Below are 19,621 nucleotides of genomic sequence, written 5' to 3' on the forward strand. Positions count from 1 at the left end.
AAATAACCTCGAAACTCAGGGACTCAATAAAAACGTTTAATTACACTTTTTAGAGAATTCATACAGTGCAACAGTGAATGTTCGCCGTTAATATTATTCACAGGAGTCCAATTTGTCAAATGTTAACTGTATCTGCATTTTTATTCCCGTCCTTCAATACTCCCATCAGGTTTCCCTATCTTGCCCAGTCTGCCGGAAGTTCCTTCCAATTTTGGCTACAGACCAATACATCAAACACTCCAATTGGTCCGAGCCATGGTCCTGGGAAAATGGAAGGCCACGGTCCCATCCCGACCAAGACATATTTTAACCAAACCCAATACCAGTCCCTAAAATATTAGATGGAAAAGTAAGGGGCCATGGGTCCCTTTTACCATATATGCACATCATCTTTTAAAACACCCGCGCGCGCGTGTATGTGTGTGTGAGAGAGAGAGAACAGGAAACAGGTAAGACTGAAATACTTTACCGGAAAACAGAACAGAAGAAAAAGAGTTGAGGAGTCTGGGACGGAGAAACAACCTAAGACAAGAGAAGCAGGAGGCTACCCCTTGTCCATGATACCTTACCACTATGCAATGGTGGGGAAGGACTGAATATAAGTCTCTAGGAAAGGGAAGGTGTGGAGCTGAGAAAATCAACCTCCAAAGGTCTCAACAGAATGAATTTAAAGAGAAAGAAGGGACCCCTGGCTTCTCTTATTTTCGTGGTTCTTAGGGTCAAGGAGTGACTGAGACACAGGAAGATTCAGAATGATGTGCGGAACCAACACTTTAGATGACCATTTGTGAATAGAAATTGGAGGAGTCTTGACAAAGTCCAAGAAGGGACAAACAATGAAATGAAAGAGAAAATAACCTTCAAAGATAAGAGCATAAGATGGGAAGTAAAGGTAAAGGTAGAGAATTCAGATTCTGATCTAGCCCCGGGGGATAGACTGTGGGGCAGCCATAAGAAATATCAAGGCTTCAGGTAGCTAGCACCTTTCAAATTGGCACCGTGGCCTCTCCCAGGGGATGGGACCAAATAAGAAAGTTTGAAGGGTCATCCAAGTCAGATGTTTCAATAGGAAGTGTGGGTTTGACATGCCTTCTTCTCATTCCATTTGCTGCACCTCTCCTCACCTGCCACACAGACTTGGTAGAGGAGGTGTGTGTTGTGGGGGGAAGGATAAGGCAGGAAAGAAGCACTCATCACCTAGCTCCTGAGAGCTTCAACAGATAATCTCGGCAGTATCAGGCTGGTAAATGCAGTGGTCCTGGTATTGAGTGACTTCCCAACTGGCCCTTTACCCTCCTCCAAGCATCCCTCCAGAGGGTACCATGACCAGGACGTCTCCTTACATCGGGGAGAAGAAAAACACAAACAGTTCCACATCTCAGAGATTCCCATTATGAGACAACATGTTTCTGTGAGTCCAAGTGATTGGGGTATATATCTGTGTGTGTGTGTGTGTGATGACTTCCTGGGGTTAAGAACCTCCACTACCCTCTTATAGGTTTGACTCAGCTGGTCAAGGGAGATGCGCTAGGGCACACATCCTTCTGTCACTTTCCAAACCAACTACTCTCTCAACCAAACTTTTCAGGGTAGTGTTCCAAGTCCAGTGTGTCCCAGACAGTCTGATTTACTTAGAGCTGTGCCCACCACTGTAGTCATCTGGGCCAGGGGAAAACAGCAGCTTGTTTGTCCTAGGGCTGCTGGGACTGGAGGGACTGGGAGGGATAGGGAACTGGGATTGAGGGAAAAGCTACATTACATTTTTCACCTGTCTGAGGAAGGGGTGGGCTCTGACTGCAGGATTGGTGCTTTAGCAGGACTTAGTAGCCTGGTTCACAGAAAAATATACACACAAAATAAAGTATCAACATTTCTCCCCAACCTAATAACTCTCCAAAGAGAGGACAAGTGCTCTGGAGAACCAGAGGTTTTTGCTGCTTCTACTCCCTGTGTAAAAGTGCCTGGCACCTTGTCCCCAGTGTCAGAGAAAAGCAGAGTAGTCTGGTGAGCAGCTCATTCCCAAAAGAAAAATAAGCAGACCTAAGAGATGAAGGGCTGATGACAGCTGCTTGGAATTCGGACTGAAAGCCCAATAGGAAGAACTAGCGGTAGTAACCAAGTTCTATGTACAGTCTCTCAGGATCTCAGGGACACAGATGGAGGGAGAAGGCAGAGAAGGCTCAGCAGGGGATCAATAGAGTGGGATTGGCGGGTAGAGTGGATTTCCTTAGGGCAGGACTGAGTACCTGGACTGAGTGAGGAAGCCCAGCTTGGCAAGAAAATTAAAAATAATGAGGATGGGGGATCCAGGCGTGGAGCCTCTTCAGCACGAGCAGTTCAAAGTCTCTGTCCCTGTCCCAGACAGGCCACCTGACCCACAGCAGGACTAGATATGCGGTGGGGGCACTTGGAGAGGGTGCTAGCCTCTCCTCTCTGCCCCTGACCGAGAGTAGTGTAGGAAACAGCAGGCTTCTCTCCCCATCACTGGTTACCAGTGTCTCGAATCCACCAGCTCAGGTCGGAGGCTGAGTTTCTTGAGGCTCTCATAGCCCACCACAATGACAATGGTGGAGGGCGTGGCTGAGATGATTCTGGCGGACAGGCCTTTCATGAGCCCCCAAGGCCCCTCTTCTGCCATCAGCTGTCGGAAGGTCAGGATGATGGAGTTCTTGCCCTCAACCTGGAAAAGTCAACACAGTGGAAGATCACAGTCTGCAGTCTAAGCCCCTACACCCAGTCTCTCCTATCTTAGCCTAAAGTGGAAAGAATTAGACTTGGGAGTCAGAGGGCTGGACTCTGCTTCAGCAGGACAGTTCAGCACAGTGAATGAGTGTGGCCTCTGGTGCCAGACTGCCTGGTATGAATCCTGCCCCCTAATTTACTAACAGCATAATCTCAGGTAGTTTACTTAGCACTTTGCACCCCAGTTTCCTCAAATATATAATAATAATGATAGTACCTACACCGTATGGTTGTTTTATGCAGTAAGCAAGAGAATTCTTATAAATGCTGAGAACAGTGCCAGACAGTAAGTATTCAATAAATGTTAGCTTCATTAATATTATTACATAAACTACACAGTGATGAGTCTGGACCAGGTTCTCTCTGGTCTCAGGGAGGCTGGATTAAATCACCTCCAAGGCCTCTGCAGATCTACCAGACATTTTGATTCTGATCATCTCCATTCCTCTGCACCCACGTGGCTAGAGTCCTCCCCTCCATCCCTGCCACCTCCCACCCTGTGACCTGTCTTCCCTATCGTACCAGAAGCCTGGCCAAGGCAAGAATCTTTTCTCTCTTCTTTCCTAATACTCTTGCCCTCTTCTCCATACCTACAACCAAACAACACATTTAAAGACCACCCTACTCAGACCCACAGCCAGTGCAGGACAGACACACTCCTTGTTACACCTCTCCCTATTCCCAAGGTGGTCCCATCTTTGACTAAGAACATCTCCCTATTCCTCTCTGCCTCCTTTAGCACCCGCCTCCACATTCCCTCATCCCCTTCTTCCTCTGACCACTTGTGCTCCTCTCATCCTCCACTTATCTAGATACGTTAAGGATTTTTTTAGCTATGGCCCTCGTCCTCATATGCACTTGTCTCTTCTAGCTTGGGAAAGCCTCAAAGTAGTTGTTGTTTAGTTGCCAAGTCATATAGTAGGGACCTGTTCTTTCCCTTGATTCTCCTCATGGAACCCCCATAACAAGGCTCAGGAGAGAATAAGGATGGAACTTGTGTACTTCAGATACCATTCATTTAAAAATGTATGGGTCATAGCAGGGACAATCTTTCCTAGAGATAAATATACAGCTGACCCTTGAACAACATGAGTTTGAGCTGTGTGAGTCCACTTATATGCAGTATTTTTTTTTGCAGCAGTAACATGACTAACAGTACTAATAAAAATTAAAAATAAATAAAAAATAAAATAACCAGAAAGATTTTACCATTGCTTTTTAACCTCTATGTATTGTATATCTTGAAACATATCAAGATATATTCTTGTTTCTCTAAAGTATATACTTGGTTAATTTAAGAATTTCATGCCCTTGAAACATGTATATTGTCATATGTGGGGCAGAACACCATTCCATGTTCGATGCATGGGACGGGTGCTCAGGGCTGGGGCAATGGGATGGCCCAGGGGGATGGGATGGGGGGGTGGGAGGGGGAACACATGTGAACCCATGGCCGATTCGTGTCAATGTATGGCAAAAACTACTACAATATTGTAAAGTAATTAGCCCCCAACTAAAATAAATAAATTTATTTTAAAAAATAAATAAATAAAATGAAAATGTTTCCAAAAAAAAAAAAAAAGAATTTCATGCTTATACTAATATTAAATTTAAAGAGATTATTTAACTTCTCTGGAAATAAATCAAAATTTTACATGGGTAGCAGAGTTATTACATAAAATATTGAATTTAGGGAATTGCCTGGCTGTCAATGAGATCATGGCATCCAGTCCCATCACTTCATGGCAAATAGATGGAGAAACAGTGGCAAACTTTATTGTTTTGGGCTCCAAAATCACTGCAGATGGTAACTGCAACCATGAAATTAAAAGATGCTTACTCCTTGAAAGAAAAGTTATGACCAACCTAGACAGCATATTAAAAAGCAGAGACGTTTTGTCAACAAAGGTCCGTCTAGTCAAGGCTATGGGTTTTCCAGTAGTCATGTATGGATGTAGGAGTTGGACTATAAAGAAAGCTGAGCACTGAAAAATTGATGCTTTTGAACTGTGGTGTTGGAGAAGACTCTTGAGAAACTCTTGGACTGCAAGGAGATCCAACCAGTCCATCCTAAAGGAAATCAGTCCTGAATATTCATTGGAAGGACTGATGGCGAAGCTGAAACTCCAATACTCTGGCCACCTGATGCAAAGAGCTGACATTTGAAAAGACTCTGATGCTGGGAAAGATTGAAGGCGGGAGGAGAAGGGGACAACAGAGGATGAGATGGTTGATGGTATCATAGACTCAATGGACATGAGTTTGAGTAAGCTCTGGGATTTGGTGATGGATAGGGACGCCTGGAGTGCTGCAGTCCATGGGGTCACAAAGAGTCAGACATGACTGAGTGACTGAACTGAACTGACTGAACTGGCTGTCCAATGGTTAAAACTCCACGCTTCCACTGCAGTGGGCATGGGTTTGGTCCCCAGACGGGGAACTAAGATCCCACATGCCATGTAGGGTGGCTAAAAAAAACTGAATTTAAAACTGAACTGCATGCTTATATTACCCACAATGTAATTAAATATCTTTATGACTGTAACCAATACCAAAATGATTTAAGTAAAAATTCATTTTTATTTATACTTAAAAAAAAAACCCCACCCCACCCCACCCCCCCCACTGCCAAAATCCTGCACTACTATACAATCTGTGGATGAGGAACCATGGATTTAGAGGGCCAAGCTACACTCTGATTTTCAACTATGCAGAGTGTTGGCTTTCCTAAACTACATGTTGTTCAAGGTTCAATTGTACCTAGATTTACCAATCATCCCCATCCTAACATCATGGTATCAGAAAAGCTGACTTCACCTCTAACCTGTTAAGGTTATTATCCTTCCCTCTTCTCCCTCATTCTCGGGCTTCCCTAGTGGCTCAGAGGTAAAGAACCTGCCTGCCAATGCAGGAGATGTTGGAGCCACTGGCTGGATCCCTGGGTCAGGAAGATCCCCTGGAGGAGGAAATGGCAACCCACTCCAGTATTCTTGCCTGGAGAATCCCATAGACAGAAGATCCAGGTGGGTTACAGTCCATGGGGTTACAAAGAATTGGACGTGACTGGGTGTGCGTGTGTGCACGCACACACATGCACACTCTCCACCTAAAGCTTTACAGAGCAAAATGTATCATTTGTATATTATATATTATCATTTAGATTCAATTTCTTTGGCCTCTGGGTTGTGAAACTGTCACCAAGCTGACTAAAGACAGGGTCTAAAATTTCTGGACAGCACCACCAAGGCCTTTGTCTGTATTTGTGCTGAGTCCATACAGAACTATCTGTGAAAACTGTTCAAGAACACTCACTCTCACTGTAGAGAGCTCACAGCCAAATGGAAAAGCCAGAGGGACTTATGAAATAAACTAAAATCATGTTTCTAGTATCTACAAACCTGCAAGGTAAGGAAAAGGTGGTTGATATGCTATGCTAGGGCTTCCCTGGTGGCTCAGACGGTAATCTAATAAGACAAAAGCCTAGAAGATAGCAGTAAGAATTCCTGGGGGCATGGGCAAGGAAAAGAGGCATGCAAGGTGGTAGACAGGATGACAGAAACATCTGAGGTGGTTCAAGGTGCTCAGTTGGTTTCTGTAGATGGTGAGTCATAACCACAAGGAAAGACTTCTTATGGCTTATCTGGCAGTTGGGGAGAGAAGACTGGTCTTACCTGTACTCGGGTTCGGATGACGTCCATGGGATTGGTGAGGATGGAAGCAGTGGCTGCAGCCAGAGGCCCCGAGATGGCTTGAAAGACAATGTGAGGGCACTCCTTTGGGCAGAGGGACGAGAGCTGCTCTGGAATCAAGGGAAAGACAGTGCCTCAAGATGTGAGGTACCAGCCCATGTGCCCCACGCTGCTTCTACCAGTTGGCCCAAAGATGACAAAATTTCCATCCTTAGCCGCCTTAGACCCTGTAACTTCCATCCCGTCTTTTCTTTTCTTTACGTCCATCAGAACCAACAAGAATTTATAAATCTCAGGCCCCTTCCAGAAGTCAACTTGAACAGGACAAAAATTCCTCTGGAGAAGGGGATTTCAAAACCCCTTTGCTTGCTGACTTCTTTCATCTGATGGACAGAAATCCTTCCTGATGTAAAACTCTTATACCAATACTCTACTTCCCCCAACTCATAGGCTAAAAAAGCACACGCTACATATTTTCTTATATGTGCACTGGATAACTGGTAAAATACATTAAAAATTGGTAACACTGATTGTCTTCAAGGAAGGGAGATGGGTGACTATGGGAGAATAGTGTTTTCACCGCACACCTTTTCCTACCTTTTGAATTTCAAACCATGTGAATATTTTTAAAAATAAGAAACAATTACAATTAAAAGAGAAAATCAAATCCTACAGTGAGAACTTTTCTTCAGCCTATATCAAGGAAGGAAAATTCATTTTTCAAAATGGTGATGAAGCTGATGAAATAACACCCAGATTCACCCAACCCCAGTGTCACTGGGAAGTTCACCTGCAATTGAATTCTTTTGCTTTTTCCCTCTCTGGAGGTGAGAGATGAGAGTCTGTTCATTTATTCAACAAAGATTCACTGAGTGACTACCATGAGCCAGTCAGCTTGGGTTCTGAGGACACAACACTGAATAAAGGAGCCTCAAGTCAGCATCTGAGGAGACTATAGGGAAGTCACAAGGGTGACTGAGACCTCTCCCTAACCTGGCCATCCTTCTCAACTTTCCATAAATAGTATGATGTGACCTGTCCCCACTTATCTCAGCAACTTCATTTCTCTCTCATTGTACATTAATGAGAAAAGTAAAGTTGCTGTCAATGCTTCCCACTGGGGAGCCTGCCTCCAGCTGCTCCTGGGACAGACCTGCCCCAGGAAGGGCCATCCAGATCCCCAGGTCCTTAAGGGCGAGATAAGAGGTCCAAATTTTTGTCTAGTTAAATTGGGCTATGTATAGGAATATTAAAATTTATCAGATTAAAAAATCTAAAACAACCTTACAATATTAAGGAAGAAAGTGACAACAGAAAGAAAAAGAACTTTTGCCTCACCAAACAAAGCTAATTTAATTAGTGTGTATTTCAGGGTGGTTTTTTTTTTTTGCCAACTTTTATAAATCCAAATTGTAATGTTTTTAAAAAAAAGCTTCAAATCCCTGCCCTTATGAAATTTACACTCTAGTGGGGGAAAACAGACAATAAATAAAAAAATATATATCAGAAGGTGACGTATGCTAAAATATACATTTATATGTATATTTTTATGTATAGATAAAAATAAAGCAGGAAAAGGAGATAAGAATGCCAAGGGTAGAAGGTGAAGTTTATGCAAAGAGTTAAAGGAGAGTGTAAGCCTTATCAATCTGTGGAAAGAACTTTCCCAGCAGAGGTAACATCCTATTCAAAGAACCTGAGGCATGAGCATGCCTGAGATCTTCAAGGGGCAGCGAGGCCAATATGTCTGGATGAGTGAGGGGAAGAAGAGTAGATGAGGTCTAAGAGGTAAGTCATTTAGAGCCTTGAAGCCACTGCATGGACTTTGGCTTTTACTCTGAGTGAGACTGAGTGTCAAATAGATCTATCATCTCTAAGGATCCCTCTCAGTTTTCTCTCTACAATTCAGTCACCATAACACCTTTAAGAATTCTTTTCTGGGGGAGGGGCATTATAGAGGTAGGGGATTAAAAGGTACAAGCTATTGGGTATAAAATAGCTACAGGGATATATTATATAACACAGGGAATATAGCAAATATTTTATAATAACTACAAATGGGGTATAACCTTTAAAAATTGTGAATCACTATACTGTACCCCTGTAATTTATACCATATTATATATTAACTATCAGTTTCAGTTCAGTTGCTCTGTAGTGACCGACTCTTTGCGACCCCATGGACTCTTTGCGACCCCATGGGCTGCAGCACACCAGGCCTCCCTGTCCATCACCAACTCCCAGAGTCTACTCAAACTCATGTCCATTGAGTCGGTGATGCCATCCAACCACCTCATCCTCTGTCGTCCCCTTCTCCTCCCACCCTCAATCTTTCCCAGCATCAGGGTCTTTTCAAATGAGTCAGTTCTTCGCATCAGGTGGCCAGGTTATTGGAGCTTCAGCTTCAGCATCAGTCCTTGCAATGAATATTAACTATACTTCACATTAAAAAATAATAATAATAATTTTTTTCTCATGCTCCTAGTTTTGGTAATTTATGGCCAGGCAACTAAAGATTAGAGAACAAGTAGGAGGGTAGAGGTTGGCAGGGCAGAAGCGAAGGCTTCCAAGACCCAGCGGCATGACGGAATTCCTTAAGTCCTACCAGAATCACCTCTCCCCCGATTTCTAATCACTCTCTTCCCCAGGGTCAGCATACAAACAGAAACAAAGTGAACTGGCAGTTGTGCCTCAAGAGTGTCTTGTTCTCCAGAGAAGAAAACATTTCACAAGCATTAGAAGGTAGCATCTGGACTGCCACTGCCAGCTTCCTTGGGCCTGTCTGCATTGGCATCCAAGCCAGCAAGCTGCAATGGGATTCAGCTTCCAATTCTAATCACTCACATATGTCATTTTCCTGGGGTTTAGGAAAATGATGAAAAAACAAAGGCAAGAGGGTGGGAGCAAGAGTCCCAAGTCTTTCCTTCTCCGTTATTCACTCAACAAATGTTTACTGGGCATCTATTATCTGCAAGGCAGAAGATAAACCTAGGCTGACTTGGTTTAAGTCCTTCCTGGCTAAATGACTTTGGGCAAGTAATATAAATGAGTATTTATTTAATATTTACTATATACCAGCCACTGTGAAAGCACTAGGCATAATAAAGAGAAATGGGCAGGGAAGTAACTTCATGGAACTTACAGTCTAATTAAGGAGTTGCGTGGGAGCTAGGGATAAAACAATTGCAAATTATGATAAGCGCTCTAAAGGAAAAGGTGCTGAAAAAGAAAACAGGAAGCGCCCTCTTTCTAGCTGGGTAAAGGTAGCATGTATGCCGGTGCCTGAGGCATGAGAAGGACCTAGCCACATAAAGAAAATGGGGAAGGGTATTGCAGGCAGAAAGAACAGTATCTGCAAAGGCTAGGAGGTGAGAACAGAGCTTGATGTATCTCAGGAATTGAGCGAAGGGCAGTGAGGATGGACCAGAGTGAGTAAGGGGAGAGGAGCACGAGATGCGACTGGAGAAGGAGATAGGGACCAGGTCACATAGAAGCATTAGATTTTATTCTAAATACCCATAAGGAAGCATTGGTAAATTTTAGCAAAACAGAGTGACAAGAACCAATCTACTCGCTCAACAAATATTTACTGAGCACTTACAATTCATCAGACCCTGAGACACACAGTGTCACAGAGCCTGGCACACAGTGAAGGTTCAATAAATGTTAGTGGGGACAAGGAAGAGGCAGGGGGCAAGTGCAATGCGCAAAGCCTCAGTCTCAGTGATCTGGAGAATAACCTGGCCACTGACACCTGAAAGTAAGTCAGAAGAAAAAGTTTGGGATGAAAAATGTTATAGTTGAGTAAAATTTCAGATGTATGTGCATGCCTTCAAATTGAAAGGTCCAACAGTCAGAATATCTGTCCAGAACTCTGGACAGGTTAGTTTGGGGAAAAAAATAGAGACTTTGGACATATTAGAAAAGGACAACTCTAATTGTAGATGAAATCAAATGTGGAGACAGATGAAATCAAATGAGGAGACAGGGGTGAAAATAGACTCCAGAGAAAATTTTTCCTAGGATGTTTCTCTAACATTAAAATTATCAGCATCTGTTCCTAAAGAAGCTGATACAAAGGGTCAAGGTGGAGTCCAAGTATTTAAATTTTACCAAATACTCTAGATGAAAGACTGTTAAAACAAAAAAAAAGAGACAAAGTTACAAAAAAAAAGTACTTAGAAAAATAAGAGGATTAGAAAAGTATGGTGCAATAGAAACCAAGTGATTATAAGTTAGGAAGTCATTGCAAAATTTGCTCAGAAAAATTCCAGGCAGTATGGAACAGAATGCCTGCTCCCAAAGCTTAGGAGCTGGTGGCAGGGATGAGGGAGGTTGCAAGTGCCGGTTGCCCTAACTGGAGTTTGGTAGTTACCCAACGCTGTGGACGTTTCAGGATAGCAAGCACATACAGGTCCTGCTCTTGGCAACGTGCTTTGCCCTTTCAGAAGGAAATATGGCGGTATGTTTATCAAGACCCTCAAAAATGTCATCTCTTGGGACTTTCCTAGAGGTCCAGTGGTTAAGATGCCATGCTTCCAATGCAGGGGGTGTAGGTCTGAACCCTAGTCAGGGAATTAAAACCCCATATGCTGTGCGCCCATTAAAAAAAAGAATGTTACCTCTTGACCCAGTAATCCCATTTCTAAGAAATACTTGTGAACAAAACATACAGGATTAGAGAGCTTCAAGATTGTATTACATCTTGAACTTAAATTTAAAAATACTCAGGAAAGGCATCCAACTCAAAAGCTCACTATCACCATTGATTTCATCTTTAAATCCCATGGATTTTGTCCCTCTCCACACATTCTCTGCCAATATTCCACAAACCTTAGTTGATCCTGACACATGGAGAACATACTCAATGTTCTACAGTCATAGATTTTACTTGTCTGATTCCCTCCACTATAATATTAGCTCTCTGAAAGCAAGAACCATGTCTTCTGAATCCTCCTGAATTCAAATGTTTGCCGTATGAATTCTCCCATTAAATCTCCCATTCCAACATGCCTGAGGCGATAGCATCTGTCTCATTAGTAACCCATCCTCCACCCTCACCCTCCTAGTTCCTGCTTACCTGCATAGAAGTGGTAGAAGGGCCACCAGACAGCACTGTTTGGGATATAAGTAAGTAGTGAAGCCACGTAACCTCGGTAGAAGCCACGAAGTCCATCAGCCCGCAGGATCTGCCTGATGATGTCCTTGGTTTGGCCAAAGGCAACTACCCCTTGTCCCTCTGGATTCCCTCGCACTTGGAAGCGGCCCATTTTCTCACCCTTGCGCTGCATCATCAGATGCTGGGAGACCACATCAATGGGCACCGTGATGCTCTGGGCCACGAGAGAGGCCGAGCCACCGGCCACCAGTGATTTGACTGTGTTGCTCTGGCTGTAGTCAGCTACGAACTTCCGGGTGAGCTCGTAAGTGGTGACATAGCACTGGCCAGATATGAGGGTGAAGGTGTTGACCAGGAACCCCCGGTAGAGGCCAGTCACACCATCCGCCCGTAGGATCTTGATGAAGGCATCAAAGGTCCCGTGGTAGAGGCTCCTGCCTTTCTGAACCTGCAACCGAGTGCGGATGAGGGTGAATGGGTAGACACTGACGCGGATCATCATTGTCATTGCCACACCGAACACATAGAACTTCTTCTTGTCCAGGTGTTCCCACTCGATGATCTGGATGTTACGTTTGTCCTCCATTGTGCCTGGAGACCTGGGGACTGGAGCAGGATGGAGGGAATATGAAGGAGATCAGAATTCACACTTTCTCCTCTTGGCTAGGCTCTGAAACCCTATTCTCAGGCTTCATCTCCTGGGGTACTCACCTCCCCAAAGCTTAGACTTCAATTAATCCGGCTCTGCCAACCCCTGCCTGATTCTTCCTTCACAGATCAAGATAGTGCCCCCTCTCTCCTTTACCGTCCATATTCAGGACCCCTCTTGTGAAAGCTGTTTCTCACCTTAGTGACTCCCCTGGCCCCAATCCCACCTCAGCTCCCTACTCCCAGCTTACTGGAATCATCTACTCTCTCTGCCTCTGCCCAGGCCCTGGTGTCATGGCCATTCTCCTTTTCCTTCTCTAGCTCACCCAGACAGCTCAGGATGCTGTGGAGAAACCAACCACGTGACAGGAGGCAAGACCTTTAGGTGGGCTAGTGGGATGTCACTAAGTGACATTCCAGAGGTTCCTAAAACCTAAAGGGAAGTGCTCCATTTCTGATGCTTCTAGGCCTACTGAGAAGGCAAGGCTTTCAGCCTTCAGCCATTGAGCCTCAGCAGACTACCTCTTTTATTTAGCACCATGTACCACCTGACTCACCTTACTTTACTTCTGGTTTCCTGTGTTGGTCCCTCTGAGCTTCCCTGACCCACACTCACTACACTTACATTTTCTCCAGTCTGCATCAGAAGAAAATGTGAGGAAGAAAGCAGGTAGGGCTTTCACTCCACAGCCGCCAACCCCTACTTCCCTCCCCTTTAATGAAAGAAATTAGGAAGTCAGGAACAAGTCAAAGGTCAGAGTCCTCTTTGGTTATTAGATAACTCACTCGAGAGAAAGAAATGAACCACCCGAGAGCTAAGTAGTTTCCCTGAAGAGTCTTGAGAACTACAGTGTAGAGAACATGCTTGGCCCCTTTATCCCCAAGCACATAAATAATAACCTCAGCCCTAGACAATGAAGGGAGATTCAAGTGACAGAGAAGACAGAGAGACTCTGCCTTTGATAAACTCTTCAAAGAGACACAGTATCCCTCTGGGGAATGGACATAAGAAACAGAGATAAAGTAACCAGGGCAAATTAACATACATGTGGCCCTCATGTTATGTGTATCCAAAGAGGAAAGTTTCAAACAAAACTAATAAGCTTACAACTGTTATAACTAGATAAAATCAGGAGCTTCCAACTTAAGAAATGTCAAATGAGAGCACATCATATACTGGACATAGACATAGTGACAATGTAATGTGCTCCTGTGTAGGATACTGGACATTTGCAGCCAGGAGAAAGTGGAAAGTTAAATTCCAGGAAGTGACAAGTCAGGGGCTCCCTAAACTTTAAGAGAAATCCCTAAGGTCTGGGAAAGGAGGTGGCTGCATCAAAAGGACAACTCTAGAGAGCTGAGATGTTCTACATGAGCAGTCCCAGTGCCAGAGCCTTGACAAATCTCATGTCAAGTGTATAACCAGAGTTCATCCTCAACCACCTTTCCCAATCAAAGGTCCCAACCAGCCTATGTAGCTTCTTGGTTTACCATACAAGTCTGTGGAGAAGCAAGGTTAGCTTTTTGGAATTCCCTGAGCTGGACTGTATCACTTTCATTAAAATACAAGATACCTGCAGTATAAACTCAGTACATGTGAGCTGAAGGGAAAACCTCAGCTTCAAGGTGAGACATGCATGAGGCACATGTAACCAAGATAGGCTTCCTGGAGGACAAAGCAGGTGAATGGAGAAATACATGTGGACAGGAGAAGGGAGAGAAAAATGGCTGAAACAACTGAGTTAACTAGAACAAATAATTGAGGCCATGGGGTATGAACTAGAGATTGAGTTCTAGGAGGAGAACCTTTGCAACACTGATGTGACACTTGCTGTGGGCCCTTCCTTCAGCCTCAGCCTACGACACCCACCAAGTCCAGTGGAGCAATCTTCTCCTTTGAGGCCCTTCAAAAGAAGGGGATCACTGTATCATTGAAAAATTAAGTGGGTGTTTGTCATCCAGGGTCCCAAGGTCATGTGTCCATTTCTACTGAGAGAGGAGGAAAGAGAGAGAGATACTAGGATTCATTGAATACATATTACCTCATGTAATCCTTACAACTTAACCTGTGTAGTTAGACATTTCTTCTAAATGAGAAAGTCGAGGTACAAACAGGTTAAAAGAAACAGGCCTAAGGTCACACAGCTGTTCAGTGGTGGAGGCAGGATATGAGCCAAGTTTGCTCCTCTGCTCCATCATGCCCTCTGCCCCATGGGAGTTGAGGAGTTCCAGCACAAGTCATCTCTGTTCCGTCTAAAGCTAAGTCATTCCAACCCTGGGAGGCAGAATTAATGCCCTCACAACTGCCAGTCACGCAAGGGTTAAGCATAAGCTCCTGGCCGTGTAGATGCCCACGGATTTCTCTCAGCTTTGTTCCAGAGAAGCCAAAAGCTGCCTCTGCTTTCCCAGCCTGTTTGTGGAGGGACTGAGCAGAGTGGCTGGGCGGGACTGTTGTCGTCACAGGACAAATACAGCAGAGCTCAAGCAGGAGAGCCTTCTGCCCGGCTCATGAATAGTGCGTGACAGGCAGGGCAACAAAGGACTCTGTCCCAGAACCTGGTTTTGAAGGCACCATCTCAACTTATGAAACTGAATGACAGTGTACCAACATCTTCTGACTACAGCAGCACCCAGTGCCTCACTTCCCCACTTTCCTCCATCTCCCACATATGCCAGTCTAGTTTAAATTCCCAGAAAGAAGGACTCTCCATGGCCAAAGCAGGAAGCTTCCTCCATTGCCATGATGAAGCCACATTGCCATAGGGGAAGCCACTATAGGTCATGCCACAGAGGGCTGAGCCTCTACAGTTGAAGGTGAAGGCACTGAATCTACTCTCCTTACCCCTTTGAAGGGTAGGGTGTTCCTAAAAATTGGGATCTCAACCTGCTCTTTGTTCTATAACCTCCCAACTTCCTGCAGAAATATCAAAACCAGTTCCTTATGTCTCTCCCTCAGGAAAATCCTTCTTGCAGATACCTGCGCTGACTTCCTGCAGCCTTGCAACTCAATCAGTCCAGCTTCTTTATGACTCTTTCCCAGACCCTCATTTGTGTGGATGTATACATGCTCAGTTGCGTCCGACTCTTTTTGACCCTATGGACTGTAGCCTGCCAGGCTCCTCTGTCATGGGATTTTCCAGGCAAGAATACTGGAGAGGTTGCTATGCCCTCCTCCACAGGATCTTCCCAAGCCAGGGATCGAACCTGCATCTCTTACGTCTCCAGCATTGGGAGGCAGGTTCTTTACCACTGTGCCACATGGTTCCAACTGTGAACTGTCTCCAATCTTTTAACATAGCTTAGACACACAGGTTGAAGTGCTTCATGTGGAGACCCACCAGATGACCCAGGATGTCCTGAAGTCATCAAATGAGATGTCAGAGGCAGAGGCCTCACTGATGAGCCTATCAGGGGAAAGGGATAAACTGGCCCAGGTAGGTATACTCCCTCTCCACTTCACTCTCCCTGTACCAGAAAAACTACACCAGACTTCACTAGGATCTCAGATAAGAGATTCTGGTTCAGGACAACGCAGAGTCACCTGGAATGTAAGGTCATTCGATGGAAAGAACAGTAGTAGTCAGGAGATCCAAGTTTGAGTTCCACTACCATTACTTTCTGGTAGGACTGGAACCAAATCACTTCTTTGAAATTCAGTTTCCTAATCTCCAAAATGGGGCTAATAAAGCCTGCCATAGCTACACAACAGTTTGGGGCAACTCACCTGAGCTAATATGTGTAAAAGCATTTTGTAAACAACAAAATACTTCTATTATTGCAGAAAGCTCTGCTGGAAAGTGGTGCTCTAAATCTCTGCTACTCAGAGTGTGGCACAGACCAGCAGCATGCGCATCACCTGGGAGTTTGTAAGAAATACAGAATTTCAGGATGCTCCACAGACCTGCTGAATAAAGAGCCAACATTTTCACAGGATCTCTGGGTGATTAATACATATATCAGAGTTTGGAAAGTCCTGCCTTAAATATTAAGGACTGTCTGTATTATGACAATGATAACAACTACTCTAGGAGTCCAGGATCATTATGACTAGGTTAGGAGCTCTCTCTAACTCCATCCTGACTGGTCACCAGGACTGGGCTCAATGATGTCTACTAGACTCATTCAGATCTTATCAGTCAACAACCCCCACCAAGTCAAATCGACACCTACAACTTCTGAAAAGTCATCTGTGGGGTTTGGTCCCCACTTCTGTGCTGGAAACAAGATCTTTGCTTCCTCCTCAGATCTTTGCTTCCTCCTCTGTTCTTACTGCATCTGCCTGAAGGCTCTGCATCCTGAGAGCTATCTACCACATGAATGTGAATATATTTCCATGCTTGCCCACCGGTCTTAATGAATATGCATTCCCTTAGGGAAGTTCCCTGGCATGCCTCCAATCTCTCCCTCCAAGACAATCTCCGCTCTGGGACATGAAGAGATTCCCACCCAGCCTTCCTTTGGTCTTTCATAGGCTCCCACGTGATGCTTCATGACAGACACCACATGACAATCCTCTTCACCTACTCCATATGACACACGCTTTAAGCTGCTTCTGTCCTGGCCCCGGAACTGGCGCCTCTGGATCCTCGGACTTGTCCCTCGCCATGCCTCTCGCCATGCTTCTTTCGTTGTCAGCGAACCTCATGCTCCTCCGACAGAAAGAGATGACTAGTTGGAATCGTCCCTCATTCCCCAAACTGCATGGCGGGCTCCCACTGAACTGCAGCCGGGCACTGCAGACACCCGCTGCCTCCTTGACTGGTCCAGCTCCTCGGAGACCTTAGTCCTCAGGCACCCCAAGCAGGTGGTTTCTTACCTTCTCAGATCAGGGTGGCTCCGCCGCGTCTGAGGTGCACTCCAAGTGCGGACCTCTAGGCTGCAGGTCCCATTTTATCCTCTGTTTCTGGCGACTGATGGCCTCCGGTCGCATCTTCCTCCATCTCGACCGGGCTCCCGGTACTGACGGAACCGGAAATTGGGACCTTGTCACTCCCTCCCCTTGAAGGGGCGGAGAGGAACGGTGCCAATTCCACCAATGGCGTTCTGAATCTTTAGCCTCGTCCCCCCCGCCCCCGCAGCAAGAGGGGAAGTTCCTGGCAGCCATCTTGAATTCGGGCAGAGGCCACGCCTTCATTAGCTCGGGCATGCCCTTAGCTGTAAGGCGCATGCGTTTTCTTTCCACTTGGTGGAAATCGAGTCCGCCGGCACTTCATGAGTATCTTGTTCTAATTGGGTCACCCTGTGTTTCGATGCTATTGGAATCCTTAAATTCAAAGCTAATTTGTTATTTTTCTTATTTGTTGAGCCAAAACAGAGGCTAATGTGCTGAGCAGGAAGTACTAAGTTTAGACAACCAATTTTAACGTTTGAGAGCTCAAAGAATCGCAGGAATACAGGACATTCCTTCCTCCACCTGGAGGTGGAGTAATCTCTCCCAGCTCTAAAACAATTTGCCTATACATGGATTTAAAAGAAGAGGCAGGACCCTTTAAATAAGGAACTGGGAGGTGGGATATGGGGTGGAGAATAGATTCATTTCAAAATAGATATTTCTACACCGCCACAAAAAGACAACCCAATTCTTTAAATGGGTAAAGGACTTGAATAGACATTTCTCTAAAGAAGGTGGCCAAAAAGCACGGGAAAAGATGCTCAATATCACTAGGGAAAAACAAATCAAAATCATAAGATCCCACTTCACACCCACTTGGATAGCTAAAATTAAAAGAAGCAAGCAAACAAAAACCTGGAAAGTAAAGGACTGTTAGCAAGGATGTGGAGAAACTGGAACCCTCAGACGTTGCTGGTAGAAATGTTAAGTGGTTTCAGTTCAGTTCAGTCGCTCAGTCGTGTCCGACTCTGCGACCCCATGAATCGCAGCATGCCAGGCCTCCCTGTCCATTACCAACTCCCGGAGTTTACCCAAACCCATGTCCATCGAGTCGGCGATGCCATCCAACCATCTCATCCTCGGTCGTCCCCTTCTCCTCCTGCCCTCAATCCTTCCCAGCATTAGGGTCTTTTCCAATGAGTCAACTCTTCGCATGAGGTGGCCAAAGTATTGGAGTTTCAGCTTCAACATCAGTCCTTCCAATGAACACCCAGGACTGATCTCCTTTAGGATGGACTGGTTGGATCTTCTTGCAGTCCAAGGGACTCTCAAGAGTCTTCTCCAACACCACAGTTCAAAAGCATCAATTCTTCGGCGCCCAGCTTTCTTAACCATCCAACTCTCACATCCATACATGACCACTGGAAAAACGATAGCCTTGACTAGACGGACCTTTGTTGGCAAAGTAATGTCTCTGCTTTTAAATATGCTATCTACGTTGGTCATAACCTTCCTTCCAAGGAATAAGCGTCTTTTAATTTCATGGCTGCAATCACCACCAGCAGTGATTTAGGAGCCCAAAAAAATAAAGTCTGACACTCTTTCCACTGTTTCCCCATCTATTTCCCATGAAGTGATGGGACCAGATGCCATGATCTTAGTTTTCTGAACATTGAGCTTTAAGCCAACCTTCTCACTCTCCTCTTTCACTTTCATCATGAGGCTCTTTAGTTCTTCTTCACTTTCTGCCATAAGGGTGGTGTCATCTGCACATCTGAGGTTATTGATATTTCTCCCGGCAATCTTGATTCCAGCTTGTGTTTCTTCCAGCCCAGCGTTTCTCATGATGTACTCTGTATAGAAGTTAAATAAGTAAGGTGACAATATACAGTCTTGATGTACTCCTTTTCCTATTTGGAACCAGTCTGTTGTTCCATGTCCAGTTCTAACTGTTGCTTCTTGACCTGCATACAGGTTTCTCAAGAGACAGGTCAGATGGTCTCGTATTCCCATCTCTTTCAGAATTTTCCGCAGTTTATTGTGATCCACACAGTCAAAGGCTTTGGCATAGTCAATAAAGCAGAAATAGATGTTTTTCTGGAACTCTCTTGCTTTTTCGATGATCCAGCATATGTTGGCAATTTGATCTCTGGTTCATCTGCCTTTTCTAAAACCAGCTTCAACATCTGGAAGTTCATGGTTCATGTATTGCTGAAGCCTGACTTGGAGAATTTTGAGCATTACTTTACTAGCATGTGAGATGAGTGCAATTGTGTGGTAGTTTGAGCATTCTTTGGCATTGCCTTTCTTTGGGATTGGAATGAAAACTGACCTTTTCCAGTCCTGTGGCCACTGCTGAGTTTTTCAGATTTGCTGGCATATTGAGTGCAGCACTTTCACAGCATCATCTTTGAGGATTTGAAATAGCTCAACTGAAATTCCATCACCTCCACTAACTTTGTTCGTAGTGATGCTTCCTAAGGCCCACTTGACTTCACATTCCAGGATGTCTGGCTTTAGGTGTGATCATACCATCGTGATTATCTGGGTCATGAAGATCTTTTTTGTACAGTTCTTCTGTGTATTCTTGCC

The 19,621-nt window shown here is 44.8% G+C and overlaps 1 protein-coding gene across 7 annotated transcripts; it reads right to left on the minus strand.

Annotated features, from left to right (window-relative positions):
- Window positions 1-20: 20 nt before the first annotated feature.
- SLC25A44 (solute carrier family 25 member 44) lies at window positions 21-17,156 on the minus strand. 7 transcript variants are annotated; one of them, XM_081494445.1, is made up of 5 exons: window positions 17,015-17,156; window positions 16,723-16,844; window positions 11,512-12,156; window positions 6,414-6,536; window positions 21-2,680 (listed from the first exon to the last, which is right to left on the minus strand). In XM_081494445.1, the coding sequence occupies exons 2-5, from the start codon at window positions 16,841-16,843 to the stop codon at window positions 2,676-2,678; spliced, it is 894 nt and encodes a 297-aa protein (XP_081350571.1). In that variant the 5' UTR covers window position 16,844; window positions 17,015-17,156; the 3' UTR covers window positions 21-2,675. The 7 variants fall into 7 exon arrangements, with proteins under 7 accessions (XP_081350571.1, XP_081350567.1, XP_081350570.1 ...); XM_081494441.1 differs by having other exon boundaries at window positions 6,414-6,541; XM_081494444.1 differs by having other exon boundaries at window positions 16,723-16,847.
- Between the last annotated feature and the right edge of the window lie 2,465 nt (window positions 17,157-19,621).

Source organism: Giraffa tippelskirchi, chromosome 5 (assembly GCF_054371585.1).
Source record: "Giraffa tippelskirchi isolate mGirTip1 chromosome 5, T2T-mGirTip1v1.2.pri, whole genome shotgun sequence".
Lineage (NCBI taxonomy): Eukaryota > Metazoa > Chordata > Mammalia > Artiodactyla > Giraffidae > Giraffa > Giraffa tippelskirchi.